This window comes from Eleutherodactylus coqui, chromosome 2, assembly GCF_035609145.1.
Source record: "Eleutherodactylus coqui strain aEleCoq1 chromosome 2, aEleCoq1.hap1, whole genome shotgun sequence".
Classification (NCBI taxonomy): domain Eukaryota; kingdom Metazoa; phylum Chordata; class Amphibia; order Anura; family Eleutherodactylidae; genus Eleutherodactylus; species Eleutherodactylus coqui.
Window position 1 is genome coordinate 206,737,173 of NC_089838.1, and position 22,883 is coordinate 206,760,055.

General features: G+C 41.6%; 1 protein-coding gene across 4 annotated transcripts in view; it reads left to right on the forward strand.

The window, feature by feature from the left end:
• VPS13C (vacuolar protein sorting 13 homolog C) overlaps positions 1-22,883 on the forward strand; it is a 247,933-nt gene that overhangs the window by 146,412 nt on the left and 78,638 nt on the right. For 2 of the 4 annotated variants that reach the window (XM_066592326.1, XM_066592328.1), the window contains exons 39-47: positions 1,478-1,537; positions 2,838-3,006; positions 4,721-4,837; positions 9,369-9,472; positions 12,280-12,447; positions 13,604-13,908; positions 16,292-16,439; positions 17,074-17,221; positions 20,072-20,190. In XM_066592326.1, coding sequence (XP_066448423.1) covers positions 1,478-1,537; positions 2,838-3,006; positions 4,721-4,837; positions 9,369-9,472; positions 12,280-12,447; positions 13,604-13,908; positions 16,292-16,439; positions 17,074-17,221; positions 20,072-20,190 — 1,338 coding nt within the window. The remainder of the gene's footprint in view (positions 1-1,477; positions 1,538-2,837; positions 3,007-4,720; positions 4,838-9,368; positions 9,473-12,279; positions 12,448-13,603; positions 13,909-16,291; positions 16,440-17,073; positions 17,222-20,071; positions 20,191-22,883) is intronic. The other 2 variants (XM_066592327.1, XM_066592329.1) reach the window with 1 other exon arrangement.

The following is a 22,883-nucleotide window of genomic DNA, read 5'->3' on the forward strand; positions in this document are numbered from 1 at the left end:
TTAAATTCAGTTTCGGATGCCAATGCTTCCCTATGGGCACTTTAAATTGCGGATCTTCCGCATGGGCCACCTGCGTGAATTCTGCAAATCAAATCCGTCCGTGGACATTGGGCCTTAGTGTTCATGATCGGTCCCCGGCTCTTTTCACGTCTATATTGTGGCTTCCGTTTACATGAGAAGCAGAATTGCGGTTTCTGTTTATATAGAAGCTTTCTATAGAACTGTGTGGCCGTCTGAACTGCTTTTCGGCTTCTCTCGGCAGCTGAAAACAGTCCCCTTCATTCTAGTGATTAGTGGATGTCTCACCAGTAGGACTTTGACTACTGGTCAAAGCTTTTGACTTGTCTGTCTCACATGTCAAAAGTTTGTGAAAAGTGCAGTTAATATTTAATAAAAAAACCAATGAGGACATGCTGACATTGCCAAGCTTTGATTCTGGGATTATAATGGGGTCTTTCAGGTCTTGCCAAGGTGTCTGAGGAAAAATAAAATCGCTTGCTGTGCGGTTTGTCTTGTCAGTATAGTAGAATCTGCAATGCAGGCTGTGAATGGCAGATGAAAACGCAGACTTGAAAAGAAGCTGGCATCAAAAAAATTGTGCCAATTTTGAAGACCTCATGTAATGTGCCACAATGCGGTGTCACTAATCGAAAGCACTGCACTGTTCATTGTATTGGTAATGATGAGGAGGAGTCCAGTGTATTCATGAGGCGTATGTTACTCCTTCCTCATAGCAGCACCTACCTGTGATTGATGGTTTTTCGTCACTAGCTCTGTAGGGAGAAATCTCTCAAATACAGGCAGGGGCGGGGTAAGGAATAGGGGTAACCAGTGCATCTCATGAATACATCGGACTCCTACTTGCAGCCACCAGCATAAAGCACAGTGTGACACTGCTCATTAATGAGTGTGGCTAACGCCATAAAGCATTTAAGTTCCCACACTCACCATCCCAGCCACTATTAGAATTGTCCTCAAATTGCTAACTTATTCCTACTGACAAGTTCCCTTTAAGCATGATATCTGGCTGTGAAACTCTGCCCAATATCGCGCCCGCCAGCGTATGGTTTACCTGCGGATGCGAGGAGCTTTTCTGTCAAGAAAGGATCGGCAAGTGATTTCCATTGTTTTCAATTGGAAACATCACAATGTTCAATGTGTTTTTTGTCGCATTGACACCAATGGGCAATGCGTTCCAAGGAACGCATTAACATAAAACATGCTGCGATTTTAGTTATGTATTTTCTTTGCCCTGCTCCGCATCGCTCGTGGATTTGACCCCATTCAAAAGATCGAGGTTCATATTCGTGTGAGATTCTATTTTTTCTCCCCAGGAGTTGGGGGTAACGGTACAGGGGATGGTGTCTCCCCACCTATGGTTTTCTTTGGTTTGATTTTGATTTAGTTGGACAGTTATGAACTCGCTAATACTTATACACAGACTTTGTGTGCAATTGAGTTGTGTTCTTAATTTCAGGCTGACAGCAATGGGCCCGGTTTTAGAACTGTTCACAGCAGCACTTTGCAGACATTGAGTGTAAGTATACCTAATCTGGCCACCCACTAATTTTTTTAATACAATTTGTGTAAGGTGGCTGCCATAATAAAAAGTTAAGGGTCATAGTATGAGCATTGATTTGGCACTTGGTGCATCTGTATAAAAGGTTCACTGACAAAACAACTTGTCTTACAGTGTGTGTATGTAATATGTATAAATGTATGTTATGCATACATACATATTTATATATTTGTATTACATACTATGACTCAAAGTTGTACTGAACAATATTATGATGTTTATAGAAGACTGGAGCTCCACATGCCTTCAGTTTCAGGAAGACATACGAGATTGTATGAATCTAGCAATCAAATATAGTGTAATGCTACATTTGGTGCCATTGCAGAGGGGAAGAATCCTTCCATAGTACAGTGCGATACAGGGGCTCCATACAGTAGTGAATGTTTCTAACATATAGCTGTAGGGACTGCTTCTACCTCTGTGCACGCAACTCTTTCATAAGACATTATTGGGAAGGGTATCATTTCTCATTTAGGAGAGCAACTAGAAGGGGTGGGAGAAGATGTATAAGGCTATCTATGCCCCTCTAGGAAATATGCAAATAAGGAAGATGGAACAGTATCTCTGCAGTGCCACCTATTCGAAGGCAGCATTCCTGCAAGTCAATGTCAGACTCTTTTTACAAGCCTTATAACAATGACTGGAAATTGAAAACAAAGCCAGAATCTATACACCGACAACTGTTTTAGAGTTTTTGCCCCTCATCAGTGTGCAGTAGGTTTCTGGCTTGACTAGAGACAAAATGACTTGTCTCTGTGGGTAGGGGTTTTCTTAGATTGATATCAATCGTTTTTGATGAGGCATTGTGCTTTGTCAAACATTATTCTGTATTGGCAGACTGTAAAAGAAAAATGCTTACACAGAGAACAAGGCCATCTGGCAGATATTGCTCTAGTTAATTAAGGTTTACCGATGCTTTATTGAAACTAGATTCTGATAGCCTAAAACATAGGTACAGTTCTTAATAAAATCACACAGTAGACCTACTATTGTAGCTGTAGCGTACTTCATGGGATTGTCCCTGCATTGTGTGTAACTCTGGGGAAACACTATATAAAACCAATTGGAAAATGTTTGTCTAATAATGATAGTTCTTTGAAAGGCCTTTCCTTAAGCTCGACTATTTTGTTATGGTCAGCATATTCTCCATGGGAATTTTTAAAAAAGTCATTTGTGATCACTTTTTTTGTTTTTCTTCGTACGGTAATGTTACATATTGGGTGTTCCAATAAAAAGATGCATTGCTTTCTTTTGCCAGTTTTCCATGACTTCACTTGACCTGGTCCTTCACATGCAAGCATTGCTGTCCTTAATGAATTTTTTATCTGCTGCTGTTCCATCGGCTGACTCAAAAGTAGCAGAGAGAACTAAAGAAACAAAATCTGATGCCGAAGGAGTGAAAAGTGTGGTCAGTAAACCAGGCACTGGTAAGTCTGTTAGTGAATCAGGCAAAGTTCAGTCATTAAATTCTTACACCCTTTTTAGTTGTACTGTTTAAGATATTTTATGTAATGTTAGCCCAACGTTAATGAATGCCTGTCTTAAGTTCATCATGAAATGGTCATCATTGATTATAGGGGTGGGGGTGGGGGGTGTTTTCTACTTTAAGCCATTTTTGTAGGTAGATCCATAGAACAGCATCACACAGACTAGGAAATGAATTTATAACCCCCAAGTAGGTCTAAGCTGGTCAAAACTGAGATCACATGACAATCTAAGGAAAAAGCTGTGAGATTCGGACATGAAGAAATGACTAAGCAAGGTGTCACTAACTCACTTATATATACTGGGGATATACGGGGTTGGTTACTTCATGTATAATCAAAAAAAAATCGCCAGAGTGGCTCTTTTAAAATAACAAAAAAGCACAAGGAAGAACTGCCAAACCTTCATTTTCATAATAATCTTTATTTGTATAGCACCAACTTATTCCACAGCGCTTTCAGGCATGGATAAATGCAAAACACAACAATTACAATGTGAGGTACATTTGGTTTGACATAAATGGGTTGGAGGTGGTACAGGAGGTGCAAGGGGTGGGTGTGAGGAGCAAGGAATGGGGAACACAAGCAATAGGGGATTTCATGTGGAGATCAATTATTAGAAGGCAAACTGGGTGGGGCGCCATAGGCGGCGGGGGGTGACTAGGTCAGGAGATTTTGTATGCTTCCCTGAAGAGGTGCGTTTTTAAGGCTCGTCTGAAATTTCATGCATCGGGAATTGTCCAGATGCCTTGGGGTAGAGCGTTCTAGAGGATGGGTGCTGCTCTGGTGAAGTCCTGTAGGTGAGCATGTGAGGTTCGTATTACAGGGGTGTTTAGTCTGAGTGTGTTAGCCAATCAGAGAGAGCGGGCTGGGTGGTCAGGAGGGAGGCGATGTATGCTGGCGCAGCGCCATGCAGAGCTTTGTGAGTGAGGTAGAGGAGTTTTAATTCAGTTCTGCAATGGATGGGCAGCCAATGCAGCAACCGGCATAGTGCAGAGGTGGCTGAGTAACGACTGCATAGAAAAATGAGAGTTTAGTATGGATTGGAGTGGAGCGAGTCTAGTGCGGGGGAGGCCGATGAGTAGCGAGTTGCAGTAGTCAAGTCGGGAGTAGATGAGGACGACCACGAGTGTCTCTAGCGTGTTCGTGGTTAGGAACGGACGTATTTTAGCAATATTTCTGAGGTGCGTGTGGCATGTTTGGGCCAGAGATTGGATATGGGGGGCAAAGGAGAGGTCAGAGTCCAGTGTGACCCCCAAGGCAGCGGGCATGACGTCTGGTGGTTATGATGGTGCCAGACCCTGCAATGGAGATGTTGAGGGGAGGTCAGTTGGAAGGTGGCGTGTTTAAATGACGAGGGGAAAATGCCAGCGGTTAGGGAGAGGTTGCAGATTTTCTTTGTGGTGTTCTGTTCGCTTATCTGCAGAATCCTACTTTATTACACTTTCAAACTTGACATAACTCCGTAAACTCCTACCTGCAGTCACTGCAGCTTGTTGCTCATTATATTTGTGTGTGTGTGTATGTATAGAATTGTCTTTTAAAGCAAAGTGCTGTGTGCTTTGTACATGCTGTATACTTTAGTAATCTAGAGCATTTCACTTTTTTTAACCTGTTTTTTGCCTTTTATAAAGAACCTTTTTTACCATTCTTTCAGCAGTGTCAAAAACATTCGAACAGAATATCGTTGACTTGAAGCTCTCCGCAACCTTAAATGCCTTTAATATTTTTGTTTGTGATGAGTTGTGCAACATTGCTGATATTAGGATACAGGGTAAGTCTATCACAACACCACAAGAAAAAGGGTTCAGGGATTTTTAATATCACTTTATATTAAACTTGGAATTCGAGGGAAAACATGTAGACCAGAATATCAACTAATAGATGTGCCCCCCCCCCCCCCCCCCGCTGTTAACCCCTTCCATGCCGCGATCTAAGTAGATCGCGGCAGGGAAAGAGTTCACAGAGGGAGCGGACTCCCTCTGTGTCTCCAGCCGGAACTCGCGATGTCATCACGAGAGCCCGGCCTGTCACCATGGCAACAGGACGCCAGACACTGGCGTCCTGTATTGCCTATGCCTATGATTGCTGTATAAGCGATAAGGCATGGCAGAGCAGTAGCTCTGCCATGCCTTATGACAGCGATCATCAGGGCAGTGGTTAAAGTCCCTCAGAGGGACACAAACAGTGTAAAAAAAACAAAGATTAAAAAAAATGTAAAAAAAGAGTAAAAAAAACATTTTTTTATGCTTTTTCTCAGATTAGCATAAAAAAAGGTAAAAAAAAAATAAAACCCCACATATTTGGTATTGTCGCGTCCGTAACGACGCGTACAATAAGTTGCACATGCTTTTGACTGTGCACGGAAAAACCGCGCTAAAAAACTGAGGCAAAATGCTAATTTTTAGCATTTTGCCTCACTAAAAACGCAATAAAAGTGATCAAAAAAGCCGTATGTTCCCCAAAATGGTACCAGTAAAAACTACAGCTCGTCTCGCAAAAAACAAGCCCTCACAGAGCGCCGTACATCAAAAAATAAAGTTACAGGACTTTGAATGCAGCGATTTAGAATAGAAAAAAGATTTCCAAAAAAAAGTTTTTATTGCAAAAAAAAGTGGGAAAACTTAAAAAAAATGTAAGAATTTTGGTATCGTTGTAACCGTACCGGTCCGCAGAAAAAATGGAATGTCTCATTTATGCTGCATGATTAACGCTGTAAAAAAAAACAAAAAAACATCTATGGCAGAATTGATGCGTTTTCTCTCCCTGCTATCATAAAAAAAAAAGTTTTACAATATGGTCTATGTACCCAAAAGTGGCACCGATAAAAACTACAGTTCGCCACGCAAAAAACAAGCCCTCATACGGCCACGTCGACGGAAAAATAAACAAGTTATGACTTTTGTTAAACGGAAAAGAAAATCCGCCAAAAATTGTTGCGTCCTTAAGCCCAAAATAGGCCATGTCATGAAGGGGTTAAAAGGCTGCAGTTCAGGTCCTATCAGGGCCACCAACATGCTTTTGGTGTCCTCTTAAGGCTGCCTGCCGACGGTCGGATCTGGCTGTATTCTCGCAGCGGGACCTGTCCCGCGCCCCTGCGGGGACCAGCGAGTACTCACCTGCTTCCGCGGCTCCGGCTGTTTTATGTGCCGGCTGCCGGGCAGCGCAGACCGAAGCCGGCAGCCGGGGCGTGGGATTTCTGTGTGGGGCTTTGCGAGCCCTGCACAGAATTAGAGCATGCCGCAATTTGTTTGCCACGCGAGATTTCGCAATCCTATGGCAGCTTTCACAGGCGGAAATTCTGCGGGAAATCCCGCTGCGGAATTTCCGCCCGTGTGCAGGCGGCCTAAAGCTGAGATTTATTCAGTTGGGAATACTGAATTTGCAGTTGTCACTTTTTTTAGTGTGTGTACCGAGGGAGGTGGAGGGGAGACGAACTGCTAGAGAGAAGATCTGGGATTCTTCTGTATATCGCCCTGTCCCAGGCGAGAGGGAACATGAATTTTGTTCATATTATCACCCCCGCCCCCGATCAATGAGAGAGCATATTAAATGAGCATATGTGCTCTCTGATTATAAAATAGTCAATTGATGAGGACTTGCTCATAATCACTCCTCGACACAGTTTGACCCTGCAGATGCAAATGTTTTTATAGAAAAAAAGTAAACCATTTTTTTCTTTCCCCTTACACAAGGCTTTAAATATTTAAAAAAATGAAAACCGAAAGAAAAGGAACCCTATACATAATTGGTATCTCCACATCCATTACAACCTATTCTATAAAATATTACATTTATCAAGCACGTATAATATATATTTTTTTTTAATTCAAAAAACCAAAATAACCATTTTCTGATCATCTCGCTTGCCCTAAAAAGGAATTAACAATAATTTAACACATAGATACCTCAATATCATACCTAAAAACTGCAAGTTTACCCACAAAAAAACAGGCCTGATACAGCCCTGTTGACTGAAAATTAAACATACTGTGGTCCTGGAATGTGGTGCAACACAGAAAAAAGTGATTTTATTTTGTGCAAAATTGGTAAAACATAACAGAACATCCTATAAATTTGTTGGTGTCCTAATCATACTGACCCATAGAATACAGTTCACACTATGAATGCCATAAAAATCGCAAAAAAAAGTGGTGGAATCATTTTATGTTGCTGGGGAACAATGAAAAAAGCTAAGAAAAGTTACTCAATATATTCTACGTCCCCGAAATTGGTTTTTCTAAATACTAGACTGTGTTCCCTCAAAATGCAAAATCTGTTACAGCCACATTGATAAAAAACAAAAAAAATTATGACCACTGGAGTACAAAAGGTGGTAAGATTTACTGCCTAGTTCTGTGTCAAATTTACATGAAATACAAATTTAAAATCTTTCAAACGTTAATCCAGAGATTATTCTGACTGCCATTATGGAGTCGAGAAGATATTTTTCCCCCCAAATGGGCTAAATTGGCTTCTGCCTCATTGTTTTTTTTTTATTTTTTGCCTTCATCTGGATCTACAAGGGAGAGTGAAAACAGACTAAACTAGATGGGCATTGTCTTCTTTCAGCCTAACATACTATGTTGCAATAAAAAAAGGGCATTTTGCGGAGGAGTTTTTTTCAATTTTAACTTTATTGTTGGGGGGGGGGGGGGGGGGGTATGGGGAACCTGTCACTTCAGAACACCACCATAAACTAAAACCCCTTTCACATGGGATGGCTGTTGAGTGCTGAAGCACACAATAGCTATCCCAGCAATGATTGCACAGTGAATGAAGGTGAAGCGGGCTGGATAGCGTTGTGGACCGCCAACTCCACTCACAGTAAGTGGGCTGATGCAGTGGCAGACCAACGATGATTTTGTGGTGTGCATGTAAGATCCAATCAATTTATTGCTTTTTAATCTTGCACTGCATTTGTTTTACACTTCATGATTATCGTGCAAACTACTTTATTTGATGAGCGGTTTGCATGATAATCGTGCTGTGTCAAAGGGTGTCAACTTGTGTTGCTGTTCAGGGAGGTGTAAAGGAGCTAGGGGTATATATATATTTTTTTCTATAATCGTCCACTCCCTGGTTTTCATGGTATCTGCCAGTTAAGTCCACATGATCTTCTATAGGAGTACACGCTCACAGCGGTATAAAAAGTGTCAAATTACAGATCGTGCATGGACTTCACTGGCAGATACCGTGTGTGAGTATAAGAAAAAAAAATGCACTCCCCGGGGCTCTAAGTCACCTCCCCGAACAGCACCAAATCTTAGTTTATGGTGCTGTTCTGAGTTGATAGGTTCCCTTTAAGACTTTCCGGATAAGGTTTTTGTAGTTGAGACCTTGTACCATTTTTGTAGCCGGTCTTTAAACGTGTGCGTTAATCAATGTCTTTCTGTAGATGAGGTTTCCAGAACTTAACGCAATATTACTAATGTGTTTTTTTTTTTTTTTTACCAGCGCTCTATACAGCGGGATCACAATCTCCCTCTTTTTACTGGTTATACCTCTAGCTGTGCAGACAAGCCTTCTCCTTGCTTTTTTTGCTGCCTGACCTTGCTTTTGACTCATTTTGAAGCCATCAGAAGTAACAAAAAAAACTATCTTTCTCTTCTGAAGTCCCAGATAACATAAAGGCCCATTTACACACGATTATCGCTCAAAATTCGTTCAAATTATGTTTTTTGAGCAATAACCGTTGCATGTAAATGCTACAGTCATTAGCTTTTCGGACGAATGATTATTTTTAGTTCAGCATGAAAACCATCCTTGAGCCGGCCAGCTGATAGCGGGGACCGCATGCTGTGATTCTCCACAGGAGCGAAGATGACATTGCTTTCAGCTGCTGTCCCACAGGAGAACAATGGAGCTGTATGCAGATAACAGACCGCCCGCTGTTATCTGCATACAGCAAAGGGAACTTCATTTAAATGCAAATGAAGCTAATAAGCTACTAATAGGCGCTAGCGCCCATTAGTAGCTATGCAAAATGATCACTCAAAACTGTCTTTTGAGCGATCATCTTTGCGTGTAAATAGGGTTTAGAAAATGCAGCCGTTTTGGAAAATTGATTGGATATTTTTTTATTTTTTTCCCTAAAGGTCCAACAATTCCAGTGCTACACAATTCCCTATAGGCTGGTCTGCTGCAATAATTCTGTGTTGTGCTTAAAATCTGTTCATTCTTCTCTTGCTTTAAAAAAAAAAAAATTAAAAAAAATGGGCCCATTTATCCTGTATTAAGCAAGGGCAAAATGAATAAACTTGTTCATGTGCTTTATTTTCCTAATGCTGCTTTTGTGCTTCTAGGTATGGATGCCTCTTTTACTGTACAGGCCCAGAAGAAAGATCTATTTGCACGTCTCTGTGATATTGTTGTCATTAATGTAGATCCTAAAACCATTCATCAAAAGGTAAATGCGAATGCAAAATTTTTGTTTTTGCGTATAGATCCAATGTAAATATTTTTAAAATCCACAATTAAAAAAAAAAGGTCCGCAGTCATGTTAGTAGTATCCAAACATTCCAAGGTAATTTGCTAAATGTAAAATTCAGTAGAGCCCCTTTAAGGTAATTCCTACACAGCCCGCTTTTTTTATAGCGTTTAGCGCGGCATTTCAAACACACTAAACGCTGTAAAACTCCTCCATTGATTTCATGACCTCTATTTTCGGCTGTTTCAGTGTTTTTTAAATGCAATGCGTCGCCCATGCCTCGCTTTAGGGTAAATGCAGATGGCTGGGTCGGATTCCGACTGCGAGATTCTTGCAGTGGGATGCGATCTGTGCCCTTGCAGTGACCCGCGGCTTACCTGTCCGGCGTCTTCGCTCTGCGGATATGCCAGCTGGCGCACATCCGCACAGTGCAGAGGCGGCGCATGAGACTCACTGAAATAGGATATGCTGCGATTTTTGTTTCCGCGTGAGTTTTCCAAGGTCAATCGCAGCTATCTGCATAGGATTATATAATGCAAAACCTATGCAATCCTATGGCAGTGTGCAATGGCAATAATTCTGCGTGAAATCTCACCGTGGAATTTCCGCCTGTGTGCATTCAGCCTTAGCTTGTTAGTCTTGTTGAGCGGAGAGTCATGGAACAGAGTGCACACTCATACGTTTCTAGCACCAGCTTGCCCTCTTCTAGAATGCTGTGTCAAATAAAGTAACTCTCGCTGTCTTTGCCCCCTTTGCATTGGGGCATTGTCACTTGCTTTTGCCCCAACTCCTCTTTGATGGGGAAGAGTGTCTTTTTAGAGCCTGCCAGCAGGTCCATGTAAGAAATGTGACACATGAATGCTCATTTCATTCTGATGCTGTACTGGACGAATCGTCGTGCAGTTCCCCACTACTGATAGCCTGTGGACCAGGCTTCTCCGTTTTCATGTTGGTTGGACATGACAGAATACAATACAGTAGAGTCTTCTAAGACCGTCTTAAAGGGTTTGTCCCAGCTCAGCAACTTATCCATTATTCACAGGCATAACTTGCTAATTGTTGGGGGATCTGACTGCTGGGCCCATGCACTTCAATGGGATTGCTGTAAATTGCAGAGCACTTAAATTTGGTTATCTTCAGCGGTCCAGTTGAAGGTGAATAAGAGCAGTGGTTCGCATGCACGGCTAAAGATTTCAAAACTTCAGCATGTGCTGGTGGAAATATCTTGAATGGTTGGGGCTCTAGCAGTGAAATCCTCAGCGATCAACAAGTTATCACCTGTCCTGTGGATAGACAATAACTTTCTGCGATGGGAATACCCCTTTAAGGAACTGCCCAGAAGGGCCATGTACTACAATGCAATAAGTCAATAATGCAGTTTGGCCACTAGGTGTCAGCATAGCAATATATGCATAATAAAACCATTTACTGTACATAGACAATATTTCAGTTATGACTTAAACGCAATAGACACCTTTTTTGTGGGCAACTTTTTTTTTTCTTAAGTGCATATATTTTTAGCTGATTATTTTTTTTAAATGGGGTTTAATTAAAAAATGCACCATTGGTCTTTTGCAGCTTCTACATAACACTGCATATAGTATCTCTAAATGAGATCTGTCTTTGAGGCTGGACTGACTCCTTTAACGCCCTTTGACAATGAACGATAATCCTTGAGACTCTCGCCAGATTGCAGGGATCTTAATTATTATTCAGTGATAATACTGGCAGCAACTGTATGATGAACAATAATTAGTTTGGCGGTCAGTTTCTGCAGGCATTAAAACTAAATGACGATTGACTTGTGTAAACAGGCTGTCCAACTATGAATGACAGTCTGTTTAGTGTGAATGGTGGCGGGTGGGCAGAGCGATCGCCAGCCACTCTGCCTCCATTCGTGTAAATAAGAACCGTTATTAGACCATTCAGGAGAAAAGTGCAGAGGGAAACTTAGGTGATTTATGGCCATAACAAAGAGAAACATTATTGTGGTCACAAATTGGCTGATAAGAATAGTAATATCTAGAAGTTGCGGAAGCCGAATGGTACAAATTCTTCATTAAATACTATTTTAAACATAAGTTTTAGCCCAAAGTACATGCATTTATGTAAAGGGAATCTGTCACAACCCCACGTCACGATAAACTACGTTATGGTGCTGTTGTTGGACGTGACAGGGAGGCGGGTGATGTATCTTTTTTATATGCTCCCATGATCCAGCTCTGTCACTTAGTGAAGTCCGCATGGCGCATTTATAATCTGATTTTTTTTTTTTTTTTTTTTTTTAGATTCCTGTGTAAGCTCTCTCATACAAGTTTATATGAGCGTGCGTGCACTGGACTCTGAAAAAAGTCAGATTTTTTTTGCACCATGTGGACTGGATTGCGGGAGCGGGTTAGTAAAAGAAAATACATCACCTGGCTCCCTGTCACGTCCCCGAACAGCACCATAACTTAGTCTATGATGATTTGGGGCATAACCGGTTCCCTTTTTGAAGGAAAAAAAAAGAAAAAAATTTAATTCCCCTAAAGCCTTTCAACGTCTGGCTTGAATCTGAGACACTGGGAATAAAACAATCAAAAAATAAAAATTAAAAAAGGCACACACTGCCAGTCTTGGGGCGTGTAAACACCTATAAATATAATACCAACAGCAGTGACTGTCTTCTCGCATTCTGGAAGGGGTTCCTACACACCTTACAGGTCCTCTTGAAGTCTTTCTTTATTGGCATTTTTTGTATACAAATTGTTTGTTGCATTTCTTTCCTTTCTCTTACGTTCTTTTAGACAGTCTACATTGTGGGAGAAGAAGTCTTTAACTTGCAGATGACCTTATATCCAGATGCAACTGATGGTGCTGCATACACAAATATGTCTGCTGTAGACGGCAGAATTTTGCTCAGGGTTGGCTGTATCCACATTGTGTACTTGCACAAGTTCCTCATGTCTCTCTTGGTGAGTAAGGTGATATTTCTGCCATACAATGATAGAAATTCTTTTAGAACAGGCTGACTAGAAGTGACAGTCGCTTTGGCCATTGATGATGATTAAATCATAACTTTCATCAGAATTCATGATTGAGTGATGCAAACTTAGGCCACTTTCACATGGCCATGAAAATAGATTTGTGCGATGCGAGCAAACAGACCTTGCACTAATATTAACCCTATTCTTTTGAAAGGGGTCCTATACATGAACTATCTCTTTTTTAATGCGCCGTGGGAAAAAATCGTGGCACGTCCTATCTGTGGCCGTTCTCTTGGGGCCGGAAAAAACATTGCACGGCATGCGATGTGCACGCAAGTGCACAGCGAGGTGTTCCATTGAAAACAAAGTGAAATACTTGCCGATCCTCAGCCATGTCGAAGGATCGCTACTTTTCTGAAGTGATACGAGACGTTTTTGACATAAAAACGCCTCGGATCCGTGGGGCATCGCCCAAGCACAATAACTGGCTATGTTTCATGGCCCAATATCGGGCTCAGCTGTGTGTAGGAAGCATAAGAAAGTAAAATAAATGCTTTTGAGTTGGATTTCTTATCATTCATCCTTTTAACCCCTTTACACTAAGGCCTGTACGTGTACTGGGTTCATATTCAGTGGGCTCAGGAACTGAGCCTGCTCCATAATAGACGGTCTATCTGTCTTTGACAGCTGACACCCATCTGCAACTGTTGATGTGATTGAGTGTTGTTGCCCCTTCGTTCTGCCTATCTGTCGTAATTCCAAGGGTAAGGTATCAATGTAGTATATTGAAGAAAACCCTTTTAAGGGGCCCACTCATAATTCGGTCACACGGCATCTATTGGGATGTATGTAGTATTAACGCTACAAAGATTTTTTTTGAATGTCAGTGGGGCATCATACTGTGGATTTCCATTTGGAATCCTAGAGCTTGCGATATATAATACTTGAGAAAACATTGCAGATATGTTGCATACAAATTATATTACTCAGTGTTTACTTTATCATAATTATTTCTTAAAATTTGACTACCAAATCAAGTTTTTTTAAAACCTGTGTGTTGGGAACTAGGAGATTGTTTTATATAAATGGGGTTAGGATCCCGCTTTACAAAAAGTTTTCTGTTAATTTGTTTCTTTCTCTTTAGAATTTTCTGAACACATTCCAAACTGCCAAAGAGGCAGTAAGCACTGCCACTGTTCAGGCTGCAGAGAAAGCGGCATACAGCATGAAGGACTTCGCACAAAAAGCCTTTCGTCTCTCAATGGACATTAATCTCAAGGCTCCTGTTATCTACATACCTCAATCTTCTGTCTCTACCAATGTTATTATTGCTGATTTAGGCCTAATAAGAGTCCAGAACAAGTTTTCTTTAGTTCCTGAAGTTAATTCTCCTCTTCCTCCAGTTGTTGATAAAATGGACATTCAACTAACAGAGCTAAAGTTATCCAGGTCTGATTGTCTTGTCCTATCTGTCACATTCAGTGTTGTTCAACGTCTTTTAAAACTACAAATGGCAAGATTATTTCATTTTGGCGGATGAAAAGACGCGTCTGTATAGATTTGGATAACTTTTAGTCTAGCATAGACTTTATAGGTGTTTTTCCTAATAAAAACCCCTTTCTATTTAACCTTTTCCAATCCACTATCTGACGTCTTAACACATTATGATTTAAGGCTATACAGCTCCGATGTTGGAAGACGTCCGTTGGGGTTCCTTTACTGTATATTGCCAGCCTCTCTGCTGTTGGAGCCTATCCAATGTGTCATCTCATGCAGTACTGGCTTTAGCCAGCATATAGCACCATTGTATAATGGCAGAAAAAGAGTAAGCCCCCTAGGAAAACCAGGATACAAATTGGATTGAAGAGGGTTATCCCTTCTACTGCTTACCACAAATAGAGCTTGTTCTACAGGAGAATGACACTACAGTCTTGGACAAACTGAGCTCGTTCTACTTCAAGCGGCTGTAGCTTTGATTCTGTCAGTGCTAGCAAAATGGTTTTGATGTCCTTTTAAAGCCAAGAAGCATGCTGGTATCAATGATAGAACTGGGGCTACAGCCTTTTGAAGTTGGATTGGCAATACTGAATTTTTAGCGTTTTTTTTTTTCCTCCAGTCTGTCACTGGGAAGGCGTTACATGAAGTTTTGTTAATGTTATCAATTAGGGAGAAAGTTTGCTCTCTGATTGTCACATGAGTGTTTTTCCCCCCAGAAAAGCAGTGAAAAGATGAGCACTCCTCTACACTATTTAACTCTGAAGATGCTGCTGTTATTGCTAACCATGGCACCTAATATTTTTTCAGAAAAAGTCCGCCCCCCCCCCCCCCCCCCCATTTACACAATGCTTTAAATATTGAAAAAATAAAATTAGGACTAAAAATACATGATTGGCATTGCCACGTTTATAATAACCCATACTACCAGGTTTCCCCGGTAATCATACCCTGTCATATTAATTTTTGCCCCAAAAAAGAGGCAATTGGTCTTATTTTGGGGGGATGTCTTATACTTTGCAGACGCCGTCCGTGTCCCTCCCGCTGGTCTCTGGGGCTCCGCCGCTCTTGTTTCAGTTCTCAGCAGCGGACAGAACATTGCTTCCTGGTAATGGAGTTCGGCAACCCTGCTTCCAGCGAGTGATGTCTGATTAGTTCTCCGAGCGCTGCATTGAATCGCTGAGCCACAGCGTTCGAGAACCAATCACAGCCATCACATTGAATGACTGTGATTGGTTCATTAAGCGCTGCATTGATTTGGCTCAGCCACAGGGCTCGAGAACCATTCGGAACAATCGCTTCCTGGAGGCAGGGTTTACGAACTCCGTTACCAGTAAGCAATGTTCTGTCTGCTGCTGAGGACTAAAGCGAGCGCTCCGGAGAGCCTATTACTGTTTCTTTATTTTTTTCAAATGCTGTGTAGCTAGAGCTTATTTTTAGGGTAGGGCTTATATGGCGGAGGATTGCTACTTTTCCGGAGTGATGCAAAGCTGTTTTGGTACAAAAACACCTCGCATCCACGGGAAAATCGCATGTTGCCAAGCATGATATCGCTCTCGTCCATGTGAAATTAGCCTTAGAGTGATAATTTAATAAGTACCTGTACTACTTACTTGAAGCTGACACCTGCGGCATTCAGATGCACCATTATTTTGCCAATTACGTGACTATTGTGCAAGATCAGTGGTTGTCATTGTCAATGACCACCAGTGCCCCTGTGTCACAGTACTGGACACCCCCTAGTAGTCAGTGTGTGTCCCAGCATCATGTGATGAAAGGATTACTTTCCTCTGGCCTGTCATTTTCCTTCTTTATCATATCTAACACATGGGCATTGTGATGTCCATACAGTGCAGGCACAGCTAGTCTTGGCTAGACAGTGCAGAATGCTGATGCCACCTAATTATGGAGGAAAAGCATAGAGCAGAAAGAGGTTTCAGCTGTGTCCATGGATAGCAGATACAGGGAAGTCATATATAGATGGAGGGCTACGGAGCAATGAGGCACGTTCTTCTCGTGGGGCTTGCTAATGTGAACACAAATGCTGCTTGTCAGGTTACCGACCGCAGAAATAACAGAATGGCACGTCTGAACACTGGAAAGGGCAGGTCTATGTAAGTGCCCATGTTATTTTACATACAGCAAGAGTCTTTACTCTTAAATAGTAAAGTAATCTTCCATAAGTGAGTTTGTTTGAGGGTCAATATTGAAATGTATTACAAAATTGCTTCTATTTAACATGTCTGCATTGGTCTTTATTAATATTATTTGTGCTCCCTTGGGGACTACTTTAAGAGGAGAGAGGACTATCAGTTGTAAACAAAATCCTTTCTTGCAGGACAATCATTCAAACTGGATCTCCTCAACCAGAGCTAGAGCTACTACAGCCTGTTAATCTGCTTGTGTCTGTTCAGAGAAACCTCTCCTCATCTTGGTATTCCCAGATACCAGCCATTCAGATTGATGGAGACTTGAAGCCTATGCAGGTATAAATAATGGAACATTTTCGTTATTCTAGTGTGCACCAGCATCTCCTTTCCTCCAAGCTACACTATACCTTACACTGTACTGATGAGGAGCAAAAACCTGATACAATTAGCTTTCTCAAGCCGATAAGAAAATGAAACAGGGCAAAAGGTCCTGGAACATGGACCTTTTGCCCTGTTTCATTTTCTTATCGGCTCGAGAAAGACCGTAAAAGGTCGAAACGTTGCCTGTTTTAAAAGGATGAAACAATAAAGTTCTTGTTCTTAAATACTTTGGAAGCACCTGTTATGATGCTATCTTTTCTGATACAATTAGCTTAGATGGGTCGCTCTACCTTTTGTAGGAGTCCCTAGTGTAGCTGGCATGAGCTAATTGGCCATCCAATAGAAATAAAATGATATAATTTTTTTTTCTTTAAGTGCAATTTTTGTTAAAAAAAAAAAAAAAAAGATTCAGCACCATCATAAGGGGGGACCCTGATCAACTGTTCTCCAGGCCCCTGTGTCAGTGTGCAGTAATTTGGAAAGGTACTGCAGGCAATGTCCCCATTCACCCCAGCTATTGGCCATTAATGACTTAGGCTATTTTAATAATGTTTATGTTTAACAATACATTACTGCAAATTTCTTCTAGATTGCCTTAAGCCAAGACGACCTCACCATCTTAATGAGTGTCCTCTTTGAGAACCTTGCTGAAACTCCATCACTTCCAAGTGCACCTCCATCGTCTGGAACTGTTCAAAGAGTTATCAGAGAGACAAGTGTGCCTATTCAACAAACAGGTACAGCCAACAAATTAGTAATTAATTTGAAGGAAACAGCATTTAATATTTTGATGGGAGTTGCATCTATGTCCTGCCACACAGTGGTGACCAAAGGAGATTGGTTGTCTTTTTTTTTTCTTCCCACATAGCTCCTAATGGTTGCCCTCTTCAAGTATAGCAATTAAACAGGCGCTGAGTTTTCATATCTCAACTCAATATTTAGCTTAGTTTGCCTACCTATATTTGGCATAACTGAATGTGACTGGCCGTAACCTTCACTAATGTTAAAGATTTCTTTGGAGTCCTGGAAGGGATGGGCTTTGGGATATCCTTTAATACGAGTCTTATACTCATCTCCCATAGGTAGGATCCATTCAATTAAAATGACCTGGCTTCCCAAGATATTATACTTATTCTGTGCCCTACTGATCCCTGTTACCTCTGCAACATTGAAACACCTTGAAACCAAGATGCTCTCCTTTATTTGGATGAATAAAACTGGATGCATTCAAGAAATCTCTTTATATGCTCCTCGAACTGAGGGTGGCTTAAGAGTTCCCAGTCTCCAAAAATACTTTTCATGCGGCCTGCTTTGCATAATTGTCTTTTTGATTCTCCCGAATCCATAGACCCTCTTGGGTTGATATTGAATCACTGGCGGTGTTCCCCATGCCGATTGAACAAACTCTTTGGTGTTAGGCGAAGAAAAGACCTGCAGTTATGTGCCCAGCCCTCTCTGCCTTACTCCAGATTTGGGACAGATTAGCCAAAAGATATGAATTAACAACAAAACACCTCCCAATGTCGAATCTTTTTGGTAATCCTGCATTCCCTCCGAGCCAGGATATTAATAACTTTACATGGTGGATTGCGAAAGGTATTACGTGGATCGCAGATGTAGTAAACAGACTAGGATTCCGCCCGTTGGAGTTCTTCCGTGCAGTACACTCAATACCAGACGTAGAAATCTTCCGCCTGCAGCAGTTTAAACATTTTGTGTTGTCTCTGACAGAGGATAGGCGCACATTAGCTACTATGTCCATTTTTTAAAGTATCTGCAACACAACCTCAGGTGGCGTGGGAACCATTTCCAAACTGTATTCCAATTTTGCGACTCCACAGGGTAAACTCTTTTACATTACTAAATGGGAAGAGGAATTAGGGAAGGAATTATCGGCCTCTGACTGGCATAAAATAGCTAAAACAGCAAAACTATCTATTACAGAGGCAGGATATAAACTTCTTATGCGACTGTACCTAACACCCCAAAGGCTTTCTAAGATGTTCCCAGGGACGTCGGGTCTATGCTTCCGAGGGTGCAGCGGGCAGGGCATGTACTTACATATTTGGTGGAACTGCCCTAGATTAAGATTCTGGATACAAGTTTATAATTTAATATTCTCCATCACAAATGTAAATTTACGTAAATCCCTGTGGGAGGCACTCTTGGGAAGACTGATACCTGATATACCTAAAAATATGTCCCGATGGATCTCCCTGGCTATTTCGCGCTCCAGGAGGAAGGCCTTGGTCAGCATTGACCTTGCTAAGGTCAAAATGTCGTGGATAATGACTAACGGGAAATTGGCCTCCCTCCTGATGGATCAGGAGGAACTCTTAGATCACACATGGGCATCCTGGTACCAATATTCCCTTACTATGCCGATCTGGAACCCCACGGTCCTTGCCCAGACTTCCCACTGCTATCTGTGTCAGCCTATTAGTGCCTCCTCCACACCCCCTGTTTAACGGGAAGCGGCTAAAGTGAAACCATGACATTGGAAGAACTCTATAGACCAGGCAGTTATGAAGGTGCCTAACCTCAAACCATCCCCCCTCCCCACATATAAACCTTGTGTCTTATGCTCAATAACCCTCTCCCTTTTCCTGCTCCCCCTTCCCTTTATTTTTTTTGTTAATGTTTTAGCAGTTATAACTCTGGATAATTATTTCTAATGATATATTTTTGATTTGGATAAAAGGAAGTTTTGGGTTTTTTTTTCTATATTTTAAGGTACACATGACCTTTTATCAAGGTTATAAGTTTCATTGATGTATCCTGTACCCGATCTTTATCAGACAATGACTGCCTTGTTTATATTTGTTTTAATGTTCTATTACTCTTTTGAAAATTCAATAAAATTTATGAGAAACAAGATTGCTTTGGAGACAGACTCCACTCAAAGTGCAATTTCCTGAAAAACAAAACTCTAAAAACATCATGACAAAATATGCAATTTACTTGAATTCACGTTACAAACCTGTTGCAACAAAGCATTGACATTGCTTAGATAAACATTTCAACTGTAGCCATTAGATATCAGTCCTGCAGCATAATAAAAAAACACTGCCAGGGAGCATTGGAGCGGAAACCTTGGGGGATCTTAAAGAAAGTAATCCTTTCACTACTATTTTTTCCTGATAAGACCTACCCCTGTTTTTGTGGGAGGCTTGAAATATAAGCCCTCACTAACCTACATGGAAAAAAAATATATCAATACTCACCTGGTCCGCGGCATCCTGGTGTCTCACTATGGTCTCCCGCAGCGCTGCGGCAAGCTGCAGTGTCCTCCGTGCTGACATATCAGTTTCTTTCTGGTGACGGGGCTTTGAATACCCCGCCTCCAGCAAAGCGAGCGCTGTGATTGGATCGAGCGCCAGCCAATCACAGTCGGCGCTCGATCATTCACAGCCATTCAGTGAATGACTTCACTAAATGGCTGTGATTGGCTCATCGAGCGCCGCCCGTGATTGGCTGGTGCTCGATCTAATCACGGAGCTCGCTTTGCTAGTGGCGGGGCATATGTTAGTGTTTTAATTATCGACCCTTATTGGATAATTTTTAACTGCTTTTGTAATTTTGTGCAGAAAAAACAGACTCTGAATTTCCTGAAGATTCCAGCAATGAGACAATCGCTGTAACTCTGAAGTTTGGCTTCAATTTTGAATCCCTCTCCATTGTGCTCTATAATAATGATAATAGTAAGGTAGGTTTTTTGTGCGTGTGTTTTTTGTTTTTTTTGATACTGCAGATCAATTAAATCTTATGGGTTACATTTATTACCTATTTGGCATATATTTTAGCATAATGATTTCATTTTATTAATTGGCCTATTCCAGGTATAATTGATAGTAGACTGCAAGGGATTTTGCTGAATCATAAACTTCTGCAAAGGAGGCTCTGTTAGTGCTGACTAGAATGTTAGTGTCGACCATAGGAAACAGATCTCTGCATTCGTGTTCTACTAATGAAAAATAGAAGCTGAACTCTTACTGTGTGGAACATTTTAAGACCATGGGGATTTTGTGTGCATATATAAATTTAAGCTTACTCATTGAATGTTTAACCTGTCTTTTAATAAATTTTCAAATATTTCAGACATTAGGGAATAGCAATAAAAATAAATAAATACTAGTCTCACAGGACCTTCAATTCGCATTGTACAAAAATTTGGCAAATCTTCATATTAACAACAAATAAGACAAATACTTTGGCACAAAAATAGACCCCTAAACCGCCTCCCCCCAGTCATCTATTCTTTTATTATGTTGGTGCAAACTGACTGAGAAGTAGGGGTGAGGCCCCATATCATAACAGAATATTATAGTTTAAAAAATAAAAATTCCTTTCATTGGAAAGGGGAAAGGAAAAGAGAGGAGAAGAAAAAAAATATATAATGTGTAGAGATGAGCGAGTATACTCGCTAAGGCACATTACTCGAGCGAGTAGTGCCTTAGCCGAGTATCTCCCCGCTCGTCTCTAAAGATTCGGGGGCCGCCGCAGGTGACAGGTGAGTTGCGGGGGGGAGAGAGGGAAATCTCCCCTCCGTTCCTCCCCGCTCTCCCCCGCCGCCACCGGCCCCAAATCTTTAGAGACGAGGGGAGATACTCTGCTAAGGCACTACTCGCTTGAGTAATGTGCCTTAGCGAGTATACTCACTCATCTCTAATAATGTGTAATTATAAACAAATCTGAGAAATTTAGGAAACAAATATGACAGAATAGTAAGGCACTTCAACAATAACACAATATACAAAAGACATATACCAGAGAGCTTACTCATTGTTTATTTGGCAATTTATGCAATTTTTTATTCTATTTTGTGTAACAATTCCTCACCATTTTAAAGATCTCCGGCTTGTGTTCAGTGAATGGAAACACATACTTGGTTAAACCTATGGGCTAAAAAGTTGTCCTGATTTGTCCCGATGCATTTGACACACTGCACACCTCCCATACAGTTTTTACATTTAAAGTAGGACTGGATCTGATCAAAGGTGAACATTTTCTGGGTTCTGTGTGGCATGTCTTCTCTCGCTCGAAAAGAAACCATGGTAGAGCGGTTCTCCCCTACGTGATTTTAGCTAAATAAGACCTGTATCTGTCTGTTGGACCTGATTAAGAACTAATTTTCTACTGTGAGTTGTGAACAAGAATGTTTCCATGCACAGGAGGCATGTGTCATAAAGAAGGTGAGGTATTTAGCACAAGTATTCTAGAAAGTTGCATAACTTCTCCTTATAGTATATACAATTATTAAGTTGTATGTACATAAACATGGTGTCATTAATCACCTTAATGACCACAATGAAAATACATATGGCTGGTTACTAAGGTGCCTTAAAGGGGTTGTCCCGCGGCGAAATCCAAATTTTTTTTTTACTTGCCCCCGCATTCTGCCCCGTTAAAATCAATTCCAATAGTTTTTTGTTTTTTTTAAATCACTTGCCTGCATCCCCGTTCGCGCAGCATCTTCTTTTCTTCTTTTAAAGATGGCCGCCAGTCCTTTCCCATGGTGCACCGCAGTTTTCTCCCATGGTGCACCGCGGTTTTCTCCCATGGTGCACCGCGGTTTTCTCCCATGGTGCACCGCGGTTTTCTCCCATGGTGCACCGCGGGTCTTCTCCCATGGTGCACCGCGGGTCTTCTCCCATGGTGCACCGCGGGTCTTCTCCCATGGTGCACCGCGGGTCTTCTCCCATGGTGCACCGCGGGTCTTCTCCCATGGTGCACCGCGGGTCTTCTCCCATGGTGCACCGCGGGTCTTCTCCCATGGTGCACCGCGGGTCTTCTCCCATGGTGCACCGCGGGTCTTCTCCCATGGTGCACCATGGATTGTCTTCTCCTTCCTTGCGTTCCACTGCCGATTACAGCCACCTAATTGGCTGATCGGCACCACGTGACGGGGCGGAGCTACGATGACGACGCACAGACCAACTCTCCGGCGCGAGCACACAGCAGACGACCGGACTGCGCAAGCGCGTCTAAAGAAGCAAGAAGACACCGAAATTAGACGGAGCCATGGAGACGGGGACGCCAGCACCGGAGCAGGTAAGTGTATAACTTCTGTATGGCTCATATTTAATGCACGATGTACATTACAAAGTGCATTAATATGGCCATACAGAAGTGTATAACCCCACTTGCTGCCGCGAGACAACCCCTTTAAGTTGGGCTTCCTTAAACACAGTAGCCTTATTCTAAGGCTGACTTAGGAGTCCCATACTGGGAAATATCTAACTTTGGTAATGCTGTAATTATACTGACCAGCAGAGAGAGAGCTTTCATTCATACCACATGGTATGCAATAAAAAAACCTTAGAAATTCTGTTTTTGTTTTTCTTTTCTTCTATATCCCACAAATAAATTAATACAAGTTAAACAATACATTATACAGTA